The sequence below is a fragment of the Pomacea canaliculata genome, linkage group LG11, assembly GCF_003073045.1.
Source record: "Pomacea canaliculata isolate SZHN2017 linkage group LG11, ASM307304v1, whole genome shotgun sequence".
NCBI classification, from domain to species: Eukaryota; Metazoa; Mollusca; class Gastropoda; order Architaenioglossa; family Ampullariidae; genus Pomacea; species Pomacea canaliculata.
This window is the reverse complement of record NC_037600.1, coordinates 12734461-12752296: the sequence shown is the minus strand read 5'-3', so window position 1 is coordinate 12752296 and position 17836 is coordinate 12734461. Positions and strand designations below refer to the sequence as shown.

Genomic DNA, 17836 nt, shown 5'->3' with positions numbered 1-17836 from the left:
AGTTTGATTCATTATTATTGCTAAGAATACACAGAACTAGTCATCATCTCTAGCATAAGGTACACTGCAGGATAATGTCAACACACTTTCAAAGAATGAAGGTGCCTCATAGCAGCAAAAACTGCCAGATGCCATGCGGAAAGACAATTTTTAAAATAAAATCGAAGAGCTTGATCACACGTGCCCCATTACCTGAAAAATTTATTCAGATATTCAATGGTGGAAATGAGGTGAAAGGAGCTAACCACGAGAAGTAAATGTTAAAATATGGAATATACTTTTTAACTTGGATTTGGGAAAGGAAGAGCTTTTTATCCCTGCAAAAAAATCGTAAGCAAATTACAAACCTTACTACTTATTGCCAAAAAAAAAAAAAAAAAAAAAAAAAAAAAAAGTCAGACCTGATGAGAAAATGATCTATAAGCTTTTGCACTCTTTCAATAACAAAACAGCCTCAAGAGTTTACATCAAATTCTTGCTTTCAATCACTGCAATTATTCACGCAACAGCAGCAGCATCCAAAATATAGCGGGAGACTTTCACAGGTTTCATGTTTTCACAAACTAAATGTTCAAGCCAGCAGCAACATTAGTAGGCTTTGCAAGTGGCAGTTTATGCTTTAGCCGCAGCCTTGACCTGGGCCTGTTGAAACTGGTGTTGGAGTTTGGTCAAAGTATCTCTGTGAGATTCTTGTTTCTTCTCCATGTCTTTTAAGATGCCATCATAGCGTTTCCTAGAATGAAGTAAAAGTGTGTGTATTTAATCTGAAATCACTGGACCCAGACTATTTACTGAATAATTCCAGCCACAGTTGCATTAATGCAGAGTGACATAAGGTTGCATGAATATAGCTGAGATCCAGGTCTAGCATGATTAAAAAAAAAGTATCAAGATCAGTTACGATAAGTGTTCTTGAGAAGATCACAGAATGTGAGCTATTTGAAAATCAAGTACGAATTAAAATTTTTATTAGGAATCTATATTTGCAAATATAAAATTACACATTTCACACAAAAATATATATATATAATCCCAAATGCATGTTAGATTTTACTCACAATTCTCCATTGATGTAATCTATCCTTTTCTGTACATTGTTTCTTGCCTCTGACAGGTCTTGCTTAACAAGAACTGGCCCAACAAGCTTGTAGACTGTAGAACTTTCATCTACCCTGTCCATTTCCTAAAAAATCGACAGTATTTGTTGTGATATGATCTATAATCAGTATTAAAAAAAATTCTGAGACAACAAAGTTATAAAACATAATATAGGGGTGTGTGGGGCGTATGGCTAGAGAAAGAACCTTTATTACTCTAGCAGCTGTGTCCTCTATATAGGATGGCTGGGCACAATGGCCTACAGCCGAATCGCAACTCTCACTGCTGCCTTCACCATGACTGAGGGCAAGGTAATTATGGATTTTGACTGTCAACCATCCCAATGAAGAATGACACAGGCAATGCTTTTTGGACATAGTCTGGGAATTGTCAGGAAATAAGTTCACATATAGAAATACCCCTTAGATCATGCCTTTTTGTGAAACATATATATATTCACATGGTATTATCCCTGTGTCTTGCCAGGCAAGGACGGTACTAGGCCCTAACCCTAACCCCAAAGATGGTGGTTCTGCAGACAAGACCAGCTGGGGAAAACAAAGTAGGGAGCACAAAAGAAAATAGACAAAAACAGCTCTATTCATAATCATAGAAAAACTTTAAGTCTGATCTCTGGCATGGGAAAGAGAGACATAACATAAATGGCAGATATGTAAAATCCAAACTACCTCCTTAACCAATGTATTTTCATTCAGCTGTGCATCAAGCTGCTGTCTGGCTGATATTGCCTTCTGCAGATCTGAAACAAAAGAATGAAAAGGGAACTATTAGATTTATCAAGCTAGATAAATGCCTTTCACTGAAAGACATTATGATAATTTTTGGTGTCATAGTGACTAGAAACATCATCAGTGTGTTGTTCTTAGCTTTTACATTTTCTCACTCTGGTATAACAAATAAAAATTTTTGTAACTTTAAGCAATTTTACTCAAGGTATCTATACACGACAGCCACCAAATGTCATGTTTGCACTGGACAATTGCGCATCTATTTCTGCCAACTGGTCTTTCATACGTGTTATTACTTTGCCCTTTTTATTTGTATGTTGAAATTACAAAACAGTGCGTGAATTTCACAACGCTTCGTTCATTCCCTAATATTTCACACTACGAATAAGAACGTAGATACAAAATGCAAACGAAATAGTCATGCGATAGTCAGCTCATTAAATATCTATTATTACAGTCCTAAGATAGACATATGCATTACTAAAGTAAACATTCGGATATCTTGACTAGTTCTCCAGGAAATTACCCTTCTGGATGGCTTGGAATTTTTCGACCTCATTCTGTAAGCGCCTCTGAAGATCTGCCATTTTGATGCTAGTCTCGTATTGGATTGGGTATGAACGACAACTCCAGTTGCAAGAGTAGCTTCCCTCGCCGAAATGTCGATTATTGATTATAAGTCTATGTTATCATTTTTTAATATTTTCTTCTAAGCCATTGCTGATAATAACTAATCACTACCAACGAATACTGACGCGAAGCTGGCTTCTAGATACGGAACATTTGCATATACAGTGGTACCTCGACATACGAGTTTAATTCGTTCCGTAACCTTACTCGTATGTCAAATTGCTCGTATCTCAAAGCAATTTTCCCCATTGAAATTCATTGAAAAGCCATTAATCTGTTCCAGCTCCCAAAACACCACCTCAGTTGTTTTTGTTAAGTGTTTTTGAATAAGAAAAAGTGTATTTACAAGAAGAAACATTTATTTATGAATAACAAATACATATTCTGTAAAAACATATTAAATTCTTCGTTTGTGGAAGTGTGTGGGATCTGCTTCAGCAAATCACCGTAATCGCTCGTGCCTTCTCACACATGATGCTTTGTGTTTAGGTTCCTCCTTGAAGCTGCTTCTCTGTCACCCACACAGTCATAGTTTCTCCATCTTTTCATGGAGAGAAGTCCGGAGCTTAGAAATTATTGTAACGCCCCTAGCTGGCGTTGTACACTTTATCAACTCCTGTTTAAGCTCAGAACATATCGTTGATGTGCTACACCTGTACATCCTCGCCAAGTCAATTACTCGCACACCTTGCTCATGTTTTTCTACGATTTCGCGCTTTAATTCAATAGACATCATCTTCTTCTTCGGACCCATGGTTACAAAAATAAATGGGATAATGTTTTGTAAATGTACAAAAGCGCGAACCCAACTTATCAAAAGTGCTTCGAAAACGAGGGAAACAAGCACACAGACTGAGGTCTAGTCTGTGGTGGGAGAAACTGTAGACACTGCACACGACCCAACATCCGCCCCGCATGTTGGGGTTCGTAATTCCTCGTATTCAATCTTGCTCTTATCTCGAAGCAAAATTATCGCTCGCTCGGCGGCTCGTATCTCAAACACTCGTATGTCAGGGCACTCGTATGTCGAGGTACCACTGTATTTAGTAGTTCCTACCGACAGGCTTTGCTGCTGGGGAGTGGACCAAGAGGGAATAACTCCATATCTTTTGGATAATCGTTGCTAGATGAATAAGAATTGTAGCACTGAAAAACCCCTTTTTTTTAATTATCAAAAATTAATAAATAAAAAATAATACAAGCGTTTTATTCTTCATGACAATGGCAATTCTTTATTAATGAGAGGTAAAAATTAAGCAAGAATTTCTTTTTCATTTAGCCCTCGCCCTTTAAGGGGAAAGAATAAACTAAGCAATTGAAGTACTTAAGTGCGATGAGAATAATTAGTAGTAACCATAAGGTAAGGTATCCAGGGAAAGGGGAAGGTGAATATGTACAAAAGTGGTGGTTGCACACACAGTTTCCAGATCATAAGTTAATAGTAATTAGGTGACCACGACTTTCTGAGCCAATGCGGGGACATGAGGCAGGAGGGTGGTGGTGGTAGTGGGGGGGGGGGGACTAGAGTAACACAGACTATACATACGTCCGAAAAAGGACCTAATCCTTTAATTGTCCTCAAAGTTATCTTGTAATTAGCTTTTGTTTTGTGAAAAATAACACACATACACATCTTTATCTGATCGGTACCTTCGCTTTTCTTTGCATAATGAATGCATCACTCGGTTATTGCAAAATGTATCTCGACACACTGACAAACATGGTTTGTCGTTGAGAGGTTGATCGTGCCTGTTGACTATTGTGGCAAGATAAGTGATAACGAGATCTACTGTACTACACACCGGTGTCCTCTTGTTGGCTTGTGGTGTAGCTCCATCTGTAACAGAACACTGTCGCTGGGGGCAGATAATTTAGCTTATCACATTCAAGGGTCAGGCGCCGTAATCACCTTCGACAAGCACCGGGAACGATATAGTTTGTATTTTTTTTTTTTTATCATCACTGCTTCTATCTGTTGGTGCATTGGCTCAACTATCTTCATACCAGGCTTGTGTATGTTAATAACGGTAGACACCCCTTATCGAAGGCGAATATTAACGGAGAAAAGATTGTCATATTGATTCTGAAAGTGCAGAATTAATACCTACACTAGTCACTGAAATTGTTTCGAAGACCAGCCATCCGTAACAACAAAGAGTAAGCAGTGACGGAGATGACAAACACGCATACGTCACATTAGAGGACGAACTTGGGGTGACGTGCGCGGAGACCATGAGGATTTCAGTGACGTTCAGACAGACCCTGCTGATTGTCGCCCTGCGATGTTTGTGCTGTCGAAGGTGGGTAATACATCGTTGCTAAGTTACTGGATAGTGTTCTTTGATAAATAAAGAGACCAAAGAAAAAAACAAACAAACAAACAACACACTCACGCAGGGTACATACACTATTGCTGAAAGGTATTCTAATATATTGGTGTCAAAATATCATCGCTATGCTCTTATGGCAAAACAATAGTAATGGTCTGTCTTACATATTTGTCTTAAATAATAACGAATATGTATTGTAGTCATAATTATGATGGTGACAAGGTACTTTACGCTTGGGTCTCGAAGGTTGTTATGTAAAATAACTTGCTACTTTCTCATTCTCTCACACACGAGCAGTTACTCATTTACTTGCTCGCGCGCTCCATCGAATATTTTTGTACATGGCAAACAGACTCGTATGTACCTTATGTAATAAGTGTCATACAACATTGTATCAAAAATGGCATGGTTTGTTCTAGCTCAGGCCCATGTTCCTTTTCCTTCTCAATATGGAGAAATTTTTCTGTACGGACAAGATGCAAGCTACAAAGGAACCGTGTTGATATCTTACAACAACACATGGGGTGAGTAGTCTGCGAGCACGAGTATGTTGTGCTCATTGTTGCAATAATCTGTGCGTGCACGCACGTGTGTGTATGCGTGTGTGTGTGTGTTTTTAGAGTACTTATGTGTAGCGTGCGCGCTTTAATTATACATCTTTCCTGCCCTCCTGCTAATCTTTCTTTTCTGTCAAGAATATTTGTCTATCACTCGCCATCTAAATATCTTTGCAGGCTGAAATAATTTATCAGGCCTGCCTGCGTTTGTTTCTTTTTCTTTTCTTTTCCTTTTTTTAAAAACTTTGTTTCTTTGCACTGTTGAGCATCTTCGACCATCATCTGTTGCGATACAGGTTCGGTGTGTGACGACGGCTGGGGACTGGAGGAGGCCACAGTGGTGTGTCGACAGTTGGGATTCACAGGGTGGGTACGAATGTCGATAGATGTGAACAGACAACAACACTGACTTTACAGAACACAAGGTCGACAGATAACCGATGACTGGCTTGCTTCAGCCACGTCTTTCTCAATGGTGGCGACTCGTTTATTAATCTAATAACATTAAAATGAAAATTCAAGAGCGAATGACCATGAACATGACTGTTGTGAATGGGTCTAATGCTGAAGTGGTTTGAAAAAAGTGTCACCACGATTAAAAAAATAATACTGTAAATAACAGCTTATTATTGGCAGAGGATATTTAAATGACAGCAATAATATTATTATAATAAAAGTTTTCAATGATTTAGTACCAAATATTGTATTTTTTAAGAATTCCTTTTGGGTTGCCTTCACAACTGCACAACACCGTGGTCAAGGTCTGTCCAGAGACAGTCATTACTGAGCTGATTAGTCAAACAGAATTCATTTTTTATTTATAAAGTTGTTTATAAAAGTGTTTTGTATGGTTTTTATACAAAATGTTTATATCGAAGTAAAGGTTTAAGCAGTCTTTTCTTGTATTCGTATTTTATATTTTTCTTGTCTTTACGCCATGAGGTAAACAACAATATGTCTGTGTACAGAAGTCGAATCATACCCCGAACAAACTCTTACTACGGTCCCGGGACGGGGGCAGTCCTGATGGATGACGTGTACTGTATAGGTACGGAGGGCAACCTCACCCAGTGCACACACACCCCCTGGGGGGTCAGCAACTGTGACCACAATGAGGACGCCGGCGTGGACTGCGATCCAAGTACCCTTCATTCTTCCTCTCACTCCATCTCTTCCTTCTTCTTTCTCTCGATTTTATTTCTGCACATACTTTTGTACAGTTACGTATCGATTAATGATGGAGATATTTTAATTATAATAACAGTTACAATATTTATAAAGCGCCCAGTCCTGCAGCTGCAATTTTAGGCGCAATACGGACACACACACAAAGAGAAAGAGAGAAAGCGAGATACATTATTAAATTAGAAAACAAAGAAATACAAGAATGTGTACAAATACCATCATCAGATAAGTGCAACGAGACAAACATTGGCTTCTCAAAGAGTCAGCGTCATCTACCTCACAATTTAGGAGTAATACTTTGTACATGTCATTACCATTATCATTACCAAGTATTATGCAGTGCAAGTAATTCTATGTGCTGTACTTTTAAGCAACTGGCGAATTAAAAACAACAAATCATGCTAGTGATTACAGAACTTTTTTTTTCGTTGAATATGTTTGCTTGATCAAGCCACATCTCTGTATTTACAGGTGTTGATGCCCAAGCCAGCCCCGTGAAGCTGGTTGGCGGGTCAAACGAAAGAGAAGGTCAGGTACGAGTCTGGAAGAACGGGGTCTGGGGGTCGGTCTGTGATGACGGATGGGACTTCCATGCTGCTCAGGTCCTCTGCAATCAGCTGAACTTTACAGGGTATGAGTTGAAAGAAAAGTTATCTGTTAGCTGTGCTTGGATTACACAGGAATTAAAAAAAGGAAGCTATCTGTGCTTGTAATGATGTCTGAATAATGTAATGTTGTCGTAATAGAGAGATAAGTTCATAGAAAGGAGAATAAAGGCTATTATATTTAATGAACCACTGTTTTACCGTGTTTCTACTTTGCCCAGGACCATTGGCGTGCCTACAACTGCAGGATATTTTTCTAATGGCACGACTGACCCGAATTTGCTCATCATGTTGAACAACATACGCTGCACAGGCAACGAGTCGTCCATCGACGTTTGCTTCCACAGACCGTGGATGGCGAACAGCTGCCGTCTGGACCAAAATGCAGGGGTCATCTGCGTGACCCCACCGCGTAAGCTCACTTACCGCTTTACTTAATTTTTAACGAAACTGACATTCTTCCCTTCTCCTTATGCTGAATAGACGAGTTCAAGACATTTTCTGCAACAATCTTGATTTCTCAGTCAGTCGGGTCCTCGTTTGAACGACTGAGAGCTTCACTCATTGCATGAAAATGATACAGAAAGTAGTGCAAACAAGCGTTTTTATCAAGAAATTAGTTTCTTTTATTTCAGATTTTTTTGTCAGCTTTTGAATGAAGAACTACCGTTGTATATGTCATTGATGACACTTTCCTGTAAGAAGTTATGCAGCATTAGCGAGGCTTTACTAGAATCTCACTGGTATTAATTATAATGTAGTTACAATAAAGGTAAATTGTATTATATGAATTCTGAACCACTAATTGTCACAGCTAAGATGATTGTAGCCAGAAAGCATACACAAAGACACTGATTTTTCTAATTTCATCCCTCGTAAGAGGGGGGAGTGAATTTGCAGGTGCGTCTGGCCGGCGGGATAAACAAGTACCAGGGTCGGGTGGAGATCCAGGTGTTCCGGCATTGGGGGACCATCTGCTCTCACAGGTTTGGACCGGAGGACGCCCAAGTGGTTTGCAGAATGCTAGGATATGGAGGGTAAGATCAGAATTTTATTTCAATTTGAAGAACATTTATAGACAATTTGTTTAAAACCACTACTTTTACCCCCGCCCCAGGTTAACGAAACAGTGTCTTATTTGCCCATGAGTACCCGCCAAATCTGCTCCTCACAATTCTGCAAGAGAGGAAAGTTTTGACGGTTATGCATTATGCGGCTATGAAGGTAAAAAATGAAAATGAATTTTACTTAGGATCTGATTATATGAGTTATAGGAGATCATTGAATTCAGCAAGTTCGTTTGCTTCACACAAAGAAAAACCCCCACAATAAAAACAGATCAAATCCGTGTTCATGTGTCTAGAGGTACCAACCTTAACCAACTATACCAAGGGGGAGGAGGTCCTATCTGGCTAGACGACCTCGGGTGCACAGGATCAGAGGTCAGCTTGTTGAACTGCTCGCGAAAACCTTGGGGGGTGAGCGACTGTACTCACGCCAACGATGCGTCGGTGTCCTGTACAGGTACAATTTGAGCTTGCCCTATTATTTACTATTTTTTTCCTCAGTCTCTACTTTTTCAGATTTCCTTTCTACAATCCAATTTAGCCTTTCTTCCTTTCACAAATCTCTTAGCCAGTCTGTCCAGCCATTCATTTCATATTCGGTTTCATGTACGTTCAATTTCATTTCATGTTCAAGTTCATTTTAATTATGTCATTTTTGGTTTTATTCATGTTCAAGTTGATTTCTTCTTCATTTTTTCTTTTTAGTTTTATTTTATACTTATTTCTTATTGATTGCTTCTTCGTTTCATTCTCACTTAATATTCATATCATTTTTAGGTTTAGGTCATGCTTAAGTTCATTTCATATTCATTACTTTTTTACTTTAATTTCAAGGTAATTTCGTACTCATTTCCTTTTCCTTTTCAAGTTCATCAATACGATTTCATGGATATTTTCTGTTTGCGCCACTTTGTATGCTAGCTCACTTCAAAAGCATTTCCTTGATGGATTGTCTGAAGGCCTGGGAAAAAGCTTGTGCCAAAGTTGATTTGATGTTTAAATTCATTTTATATTTATGTTCAAGGATATTATGTTACTTTTTATGTTCAGTTTAAAAGTAAATTTATTATTATTTCACTTTTACTTAGGTTTAGTCATGTGTACTTTTCCAGCATTATAGGCGATAATTTTATAATGAAATTAAGAGAGAGAGGGTGTTTGTGTATATATATATATGTGAAACAGCTCCTGGCGGCGGGGACCACATCATCAGTATGATCGAAGGAGGAGGCAGCAAAGGGAGGCTAATTGTGTCTGTGAATGGACAGCAAGGAGTTATCTGTGACCACAACGCTACCAACGCCATAGCCATGGTGGTGTGCAATGAACTGGGTCTGAACACGTCAGTGAACATTTTTGTAGCTTGTTGCTTTTAGTCTTGTTCACTTGCTGACAGCCCTGTTCAAGAGACAAACACATTGTCAATGCTTTCAACTGTTCGCACTCAGAATATTCACATACAGCTTCATTTTAAACGAGGCTCCAGTAGTAGTGATAGTAAGTATAGAAAATCGCCAACATTGTGCTTCACAAGACCGAGGACAAAAAAAGCATGACGGGATTTCTGTTGCAGATCGAATGCTATCATCACAACAGGTCAAAGTGCGATCGCGTCTCCCACTGTGCTGGACAACGTGGTGTGTGTGGGTACCGAACGCACCCTGTCCGGCTGCCGCTACAGCAAAACCAACTTCATCTGTCCGGCGAATCAACAAGTGTGGGTGGACTGTCAAGCCGGTACGTAGCGCTGGTCAAGTCTTCTGGGAAGGACCCGAAGGATTTAGAAATGTGGGAAGTATGAATTCACACTGGTGGACATTGTGGAATGTGCGGGTGGTGGGGATCTTGCACCGCGGTCTCTGTCATCTCTCTGTCTCTCTCTTTCGCTCAACTCTTTCCTGATGACTCCAAACACACGCACGCACCTGTCAATAAGAGCTTTTCTGCTAAATCTTCTGCTAATCTTAAAATGACCAAGGTCCAGTATGGTCATGAGAAAATTGATATCTGTTTGCACCTGTATAGCAGAAAGTGTTTACAATATTTTTCAGTATTTACAATTTTTAAGACCACTATTTTTTTCAAAACTGTTGATGTGCAGACTACAATGGACTTACGATTAGCCTTAAAACCCGAACTGGTCAGCCGCCCTGGCAGGGCACAGTCCTAGTACAATACAACAACACTTGGGGCACCATCTGTGACGACCACTTCGACGTGACCGACGCTCGGGTCGTCTGCAATCAGCTGGGCTTTAACAGGTTAGGATGGCTTTAACTTAGCCTTACTTTCAACAAATCCGTTGATGTGTTTGGCTTGTGACTGTGATTATGTTTTTCCAAAATATTGTGTGCACCTTGAGCATAACAAATCATCTGAATGACTGATCTTATCGTACTTTCGACAAATCAGGTTTGACTGATCATGTGAGCTATTATTACACGCTCCAACTGTATGCTCCTTACCTCCAACCAGTTAGCTGAGCTTTAACTAGTTACCACTGATTAAACACACGGACTTCACAGGACTACAAGAGCACAGGATGGATGCATTCCATAATGCGCTAAAGCTTTTTGCAGTTCGACCCCCTTGGCGGTAGGGAGTGCTGTGTTCGGGGCTGGTGATGGTCCTGTCTGGATCACTGACTTGGCCTGTACAGGGACAGAAGCCAACATCGCCAACTGTCGGCACTCTGCTTACGGAGTCACCAAGTGCCGGCACTACGAGGACGCAGGAGTCGTTTGTACTCGTAAGTCTCGCATTGTCCTTTAACCACAGACTCAAGTCTCGTATTAACCCTAAACTATACTTTAATATTGACCAGAAACGTACATTTTGTTTTAATTGTATTTACTGCAAACTCGAAGTTTGTATTAATATATTAATTGTAAACATAGTGTCGTAGCTTGGTGATGACTTCAAACATAAATTTTGAATTGCTTCAAAGTTTTGTATCGGCTGCACACTTAACTTCTTTTAAAAATATTTGATGTTGACTGCAAAACTAAAAATTAAAATTAATTATCACTGCTTATTTCTTAACTGTAGTAAACCGTAATACAATGAACGATAATTTCACACGTGATCCACACCAAAGACTTGTGTAACAAATTGTTTCTACAGCGGGGAATATTAACGACATCACGAGTATCCGTCTGGTGGGCCCTACTCCTTACGAAGGTCGGGTGGAGGTGTACTACAATGGCACTGGCTGGGGTACCGTGTGCGACGACCACTTCAACGACAGGGCTGCCGCTGTGGTGTGCCGCATGATGGGCTTCAACACGTAAGTCACACCATCGACAGTCACAAACGACTTACATAAATTGGCTACTGTTCCTTTAATAAAAAGTAAACCCATGATGATGATGATGATGATGATGATGATGATGATTGGAAAAAATTTGTTAACAAGTTGACGGGGATGTAGAAAGGACAATGATAATAAGATGACGAGAGCAATAACAACTGCAGCAACAATTTCTGATGACAGGACCGTTGCTAAGGTGAGGGACACCCACTACTACGGCAGCGGTGGGAGCACGATGTCGATCCTGCTGGACGAGGTCAACTGTCAAGGCGACGAGACCAACATCTTCCAGTGCGGCTTTGCGCCCATCGGCACCTCCGACTGCGGCCACTCCGAGGACGTGGGCGTACTGTGTCAGGGCCCCACTACTTCCGGTAGGCTCACTGTCAAGGATCTTGTGGCTTTTGTTCTTTGCATAAGGACCTATTTTGGTGAAAGGTTTTATTTATTCTAACAAATGGGTAACAGTTTTGCGTAAAGTATCACTGGTGGGGTGTTAATTTTTTTCTAATGATTTAAGTGACAAGATCTGTGTGACTACATGTCTATGTCTGTGTGACTACGTGTCTATGCTGTGTGATTACTTACCTATGCTGTGTGATAGCATACATACGTCTAAGACTCCAGCTAAACAATGAGCACAGTCTAACATGGCGGTCTCCTGTCCAGCCACTTCACTCAAGGCGCGACTGGTGAATGGCTCCAGCACATCGGAGGGTCGGTTGGAGGTCTTCTACAACGGCTCCTGGAGCACCGTCTGCACCCACGGCTTCGGGCAGAAGGAAGCTCAGGTGGCCTGCAGGATGCTGGGTTTCAACAGGTGCGTGCGTGCAAATATTGTATGTGCCCGTGAATGCGATTTGTATCTGCTTGTGAGGGCACACAAGAGAATAAGACAAGAGACAAAAGTTTATTTTATATAGATATATAAAAGTATATATATACATGATTATACTATTTTATACTATTTTTTAAAGCAATGCCCTTTAGGGTATCCTTTCCATGGTTCTCTTCTCTTTTTTTTAACACTGTTGTCTTTTATTTTCAATTGCCCTAAGTTCCTGTTGATACTTTTTGATAGCTATTCTCAACTGGAATATTTTCTTTTTCTACACCTTCTCCTCTGTCCAATCATACCATAAAATCTTTTCTTACTTCAACCATGGAGTGAAATTATCGTTTGAAAACCTAATGAATGGCTTTTCCAGTCCCGGTGTGACGGTAATGCCGCCCTCATTTTACGGCGCTGGTCAAGGCAGCATCTTGCTGGATGATGTGCGGTGTTCCGGAAGTGAGACCAACTTAGAGCAGTGTGGAAACAAAGGCTACTACAACCACGACTGCACTCACAGAGATGATGTTGGCGTCATCTGTAACCCAAGTTAGTATGACACACTGCCCAAGGATAAAGTAACTACATTTAAAGGACTAGTAGAGTGCAAAACGTTTATTGAAAGAGTGAGTAATGTTTAGTGCAAGATACTATGTCACAAAATCTGGATAAATAACCCGCTTCCATTCTCAAAATACAAGCCTACAAACATCACAGACAGATGCACAGCTAGAGTTCAAACTTGTGACGACACGATATGACTAGCTGACCTCTGTTGAAGACCTCCCACTGGCTGAGGGTCTTCACAACATAAACGTATCCATGAAACTATTGATTTACTAAGAAAAACAGTTTACAAGCAGAAAATGTTTCGAAAGCTACCCACGCTATTTGCTGAAAGTTTATATGGCGGATTTTTCTGTCTCAGTGCCTGTAGCTTTTCGCCTCTCGGGTGTTCATCGTACCCGATTTGACAGAGGTCGGCTGGAAATCCGGGTGAATGGTAATTGGGGCACCGTGTGTGATGACTACTTCGACAACAAAGCAGCCAAAGTCGTTTGCCGGCAGCTGAGATACCCTTCGTGAGAGACATCTTTTGATTTCAAGAACAAATCTGGTTTTGATGATGGTGTTGGTAGTCGTTTAACGATGATGGTGATGGTGGTGGTAGTCGTTTGATGGTGATGGTGTTTGTGAGGGAAGAGAGGAAAAAAGGCAACTACACAATTAGAGTAAAATTAGAGTTCCTTTTGAGAGTTATTCTTATTTTCCAGTCATTCCTTCTGAAACTAAATTCTTTGCAGATATGCGGCGATGGCCGTGTATGGAGCGCCGTTTGGACAGGGACAGGGTCCTATCCTGCTGGACAACGTGCGATGCTTAGGAAACGAGAGCAGTCTCATGAACTGCATCCACGATCCCATAGGCGTCAGCGACTGCGATCATTCGGAGGATGTCGGCATCATTTGTAGTGATGGTGAGACGACATCTGTATTAATAACAAGACAACATCTGTAGTTTCAAGCATTCTTCAGTGGTATGTTTGTGCCTATTTCGTTTACAGGAACCTTCTAATATTCTTACTTTGTCTCTATGGTTTAGTTACCCCATCAAGCGGCAACATGACAGCCCGCCTGGTCGGGGGCAATGCAACGGAGGGGCGACTGGAGGTCAACTTTAACAACCAGTGGGGCACCGTGTGCGACGACTACTTTAGTGACGTGGACGCCCAAGTTGTGTGCGCCATGTTGGGAATCACTGGGTAAGTAAGCTCTGCTGTACGTCTAGAAATAAATGCATGTGGTATGGTCGAATGTGGGAGAAAGAGGTGGAGAAAGAGGTGGATAAAGAGGTGGAGAAATAAAAAAGACAAACACTGATAAAAGAACAGAGCAATTTTGCCTAATATACAGCCCTTGTCTAGCCCTCTTTTTTCATCCTCTCTACCCACAGCGGGCTGCCACGGATGCTGCCTATCGGCACGTACCCGCCCGGCACGGGCATCATCTGGATGGACGACGTTGACTGCGTCGGCAACGAGACCAACCTGGACGCCTGCAAACATCGGCAGCTTGGCACCAACAACTGCGACCACAGCGAGGATGTCGCCGTTGCTTGCGGACCATGTAATCCACTCTCAGGGCTCTTATTAATAAACAAAGAGTAGGAAAAAAAGACAGAAGAACGCAGAATCAAAATGAACATAAAAATTTCATTGCGCTGATGTGTGTTTTAGTAATTAAATACTAACAAGATCTTATGTTGACTTTTTTTGGTAGCTGCTCACGTGACTAAAATGTACATGAGATTGATTGGTGTCTTCGAGGTCAGGTTTTTTGCAAGATGTCTGACACACTTGAACGCTTTACGTTTCCCAGTACCTTAGAGTCTCCCAAGCTAGATTATCTTGGTGATAAATTATTAAAATAGAGTTTCACAATTCTTGGACTTATCAAAACTTATAAACTTATCAAAACTTCCCTTCACTAACATTGCAGTGATTCCAACCATCACCCAGATTCGCTTGGCTGGAGGAGATGACCACCAAGGTCGTGTTGAAATTCAGCACAACGGTTTCTGGGGGACGTTGTGTGACGACAGCTGGGGTATCAAAGAGGCTCGGGTAACCTGCAACCAGCTGGGGTTGACAAAGTAAGGGTCTCGACTACATACGTTGTCCACGAATATTTATTAGCTTGTTTTTCTTGTCAAGAGAGCTGAGAAAACGCTTACAGGAATCCCTGGAATTATGAGGTAGCAAAGAATATTCGATTTACATTTATTATTTTGTTGTTGTTTTATTGACAAAACCATTACTGAAAGGTTGATAAGCTCATGTGTGTTTACTGCCTTAGTTGCCGAACTGTCGTAAGCTTCTTGTGCTCATTGAAGTTCCAAGAGGACAGCCAATGACATTTCTGTTGTTTTTAACTTTGTCACACACCAGTGTCGTTCCTGTGCCAATGGCAAACGCTTACTACGGCCAAGGAAGTGGTCAGATCTGGCTGGACGAGGTGGATTGCCTTGGCAACGAGACAAACCTGGACAGATGCAGGCACAAACCCTTCGGCTACAACGACTGCGACCACTCCGAAGACGCTGGTCTGCTGTGCATGACACGTGAGTTCAAAGGCCGTTTGTCCGGAAAAAATTCGAGTGAATTACAGAAAAGGAAGCTAACACAATTACCTCTGTCTGCTATTGTAATTCCGGGAATTGCAAATCAAAAACAGAAAAAGAAACTAGCATTTTGGTTCCCTGTTAGCTTAAAGGAAGACATTAACAAAGCACAAATGAATATCATTTTAAACATAGTTCAGGCAATTTAACCATGACGGTACTCCAGGTCAAAGGTCAGCGTCTACACACACACAAACGCAATCCGCAGGCCAAATATCAAACACGTCATCAGAAAGGGAACGAACAAATAGCTAAATAAATCAACATAAATAAATAATAGAAAAACAAACACTGGAGAACAAACAGAAAATGAAAGAATGAATAAATGAACGAAATAACAAATAATAGAATGTTTATTTTGCATTTCAGCGCCGACTAGCCCCGCCCCCTTTGTCGTTCGCCTTAGCGGCGGAGCGTCGATGTACGAGGGTCGGGTGGAGGTGCGCTACAACAACTACTGGGGTACTGTCTGTGACGACAACTTTGAGCCCGTTGATGCTCAGATCGTGTGTCGCACCCTGGGTTACAGGTCAGTGAGTTCGCTAGTGACCAGGACTTACATCTAACTGTTTACTTACATCACTTAAGCTCTTCTGCTGACGAAAAAGAGATTATTTCTTTGGTGGTGACGGGTACAAGGCTGAAATATGGAGCGTAGACAATCTTCTGATGGGTTTAGATGGATAGGGCGACCATTGTTCACAGGAACTGCTCATTGTTTGTAATTCGTGTTTCTAAATTTTCTCTCTCTTTCAGTAGATGGCTTACGTCTGACATTCCAACTGCGCATAAAAACACTGCGTGTTGAAAAAATTCTTTCTTTCTTTCTTTTGTTAGTGGAGGAAAAATACTGACCCATGTAGGTGCAGGCCGGGGTCCTATCTGGATGGACGACCTCGGCTGCACAGGAAGCGAGGCAACTCTTGACCAGTGTCCTTTTAACGGCTGGGGCGAACATGACTGCGACCACAAAGAAGACGTGGGTGTGTCATGTGAGAATCGTAAGTGTTGAGTTGTGTCTAGACTGACCAATGTTTCCAGTCTGGTTCAGGAGGTCAAAAGATTCGTTCTTAATTGAAAAATCTGTTGTTGGTTTTTCTGCTCAGCTGGTGAGATGGACCTGCCCGTGCGACTCTCAAACGGAGGAGGTCCCGATTCTGGGAGGGTGGAAGTACAGTACGATGGTCGTTGGGGGACTGTGTGTGACACCAACTTTGACAACAACGTCGCTGCCGTCATCTGTCGTCAGCTCGGCTACAGCACGTGAGTAGAACGAAGGTTCTGTATGTCTCAGGGACATTTTCTGGGCCTGGCGCCTCAACATTTGCCTTACCTTGTTCATGCTAGCAGTCTCAAGGGTTGGGGTGAGATAAAATGACGGTTTTAATAAATTAGATGAACCAAAGGCCGTAATCTTAATCAGGAACAAAGCTTCACCCTCAGTTTTCTTTACATCCGCTCAATACCATTAGCCTTAAAAAATAAATAATTATAAAATTGTAAAATAAGGCAGACTTAAGAAGCTATATGGGAAAAAATACAAACAAAGCAAACAACAAAAAAAAACAAACAAAAAAAACAAAAAACAAAAAACAAACCACCCAAATCCATGTAAGCAAAACCGCACTGTTAGTCACTTTAAATGTGAAGTTTTATTTTTATATTTACTCTCACCGGAAGTGCCACTGCGCAAGCGTTCGGCGGTTCCCATTTCGGGGCGGCGCCCGACGAGTACATTGCGTGGGTGAGCGGCATCCAGTGTGTGGGCGCCGAGCCTTGGATTGGTCAGTGCAACATCTCCATGAACACCGGCGCCTGCGACAACACCCACACTGCCGGCGTGGCTTGTAATGGAGGTGAGTAGCATGTTCTCTCTGCCAGACTCTGTTTTATTATGGTTGCGATTAACTTCGTGTCTGCAAAGTCTTTGTTTGATTAGGATTTTTTTTCTTTTTTTTCCTTTTTTTTGCTTTATTTGCTTACTTTTCTAGGCGAGGGTTTTACACTTGAGCACTTTGCCAACTTAAGAGAAACTCAACGGATGAAGATGACGAAAGATGGTTTCTCGCTGAACATTATCAGATGCTGTATTTCCTTTCCACTCAAAACACTTCTGTCTTGTCCTGTCATCAACAGGCCCACTGCCAGCGATCAACGTGCGTCTGGTCGGTGGGGGCAACGGTCAGGAGGGCAGAGTAGAGATCAGCTATAACGGGACCTGGGGCACCGTGTGTGACGATTACTGGGACCACGATGACGCAGTGGTCATTTGCCGGATGCTGGGCCTGCCAAC

General features: G+C 41.4%; 2 protein-coding genes across 2 annotated transcripts in view; one reads left to right on the top strand and one right to left on the bottom strand.

Annotated features, from left to right (window-relative positions):
- Window positions 1-174: 174 nt before the first annotated feature.
- On the bottom strand, window positions 175-2612 carry LOC112576165 (prefoldin subunit 6-like). The gene is made up of 4 exons (XM_025258444.1): window positions 2374-2612; window positions 1788-1858; window positions 1059-1183; window positions 175-733 (listed from the first exon to the last, which is right to left on the bottom strand). Exons 1-4 carry the CDS (start codon window positions 2432-2434, stop codon window positions 613-615), a joined length of 378 nt encoding a protein of 125 aa, XP_025114229.1. The 5' UTR covers window positions 2435-2612; the 3' UTR covers window positions 175-612.
- A 1612-nt stretch (window positions 2613-4224) lies between these two features.
- Window positions 4225-17836, top strand: part of LOC112574964 (deleted in malignant brain tumors 1 protein-like) — a 31961-nt gene continuing 18349 nt past the window's right edge. The window contains exons 1-27 of the mRNA XM_025256415.1: window positions 4225-4774; window positions 5225-5331; window positions 5661-5730; window positions 6333-6505; window positions 7021-7180; window positions 7376-7566; window positions 8035-8191; window positions 8518-8678; window positions 9407-9563; window positions 9795-9958; window positions 10323-10482; window positions 10801-10970; window positions 11345-11507; window positions 11715-11905; window positions 12201-12351; window positions 12740-12912; window positions 13292-13445; window positions 13668-13840; window positions 13966-14125; window positions 14317-14489; window positions 14862-15015; window positions 15311-15483; window positions 15913-16072; window positions 16381-16544; window positions 16650-16806; window positions 17224-17399; window positions 17680-17836. Coding sequence (XP_025112200.1) covers window positions 4710-4774; window positions 5225-5331; window positions 5661-5730; window positions 6333-6505; window positions 7021-7180; window positions 7376-7566; window positions 8035-8191; window positions 8518-8678; window positions 9407-9563; window positions 9795-9958; window positions 10323-10482; window positions 10801-10970; window positions 11345-11507; window positions 11715-11905; window positions 12201-12351; window positions 12740-12912; window positions 13292-13445; window positions 13668-13840; window positions 13966-14125; window positions 14317-14489; window positions 14862-15015; window positions 15311-15483; window positions 15913-16072; window positions 16381-16544; window positions 16650-16806; window positions 17224-17399; window positions 17680-17836 — 4214 coding nt within the window. The 5' untranslated portion in view covers window positions 4225-4709. The remainder of the gene's footprint in view (window positions 4775-5224; window positions 5332-5660; window positions 5731-6332; window positions 6506-7020; window positions 7181-7375; window positions 7567-8034; window positions 8192-8517; window positions 8679-9406; window positions 9564-9794; window positions 9959-10322; window positions 10483-10800; window positions 10971-11344; window positions 11508-11714; window positions 11906-12200; window positions 12352-12739; window positions 12913-13291; window positions 13446-13667; window positions 13841-13965; window positions 14126-14316; window positions 14490-14861; window positions 15016-15310; window positions 15484-15912; window positions 16073-16380; window positions 16545-16649; window positions 16807-17223; window positions 17400-17679) is intronic.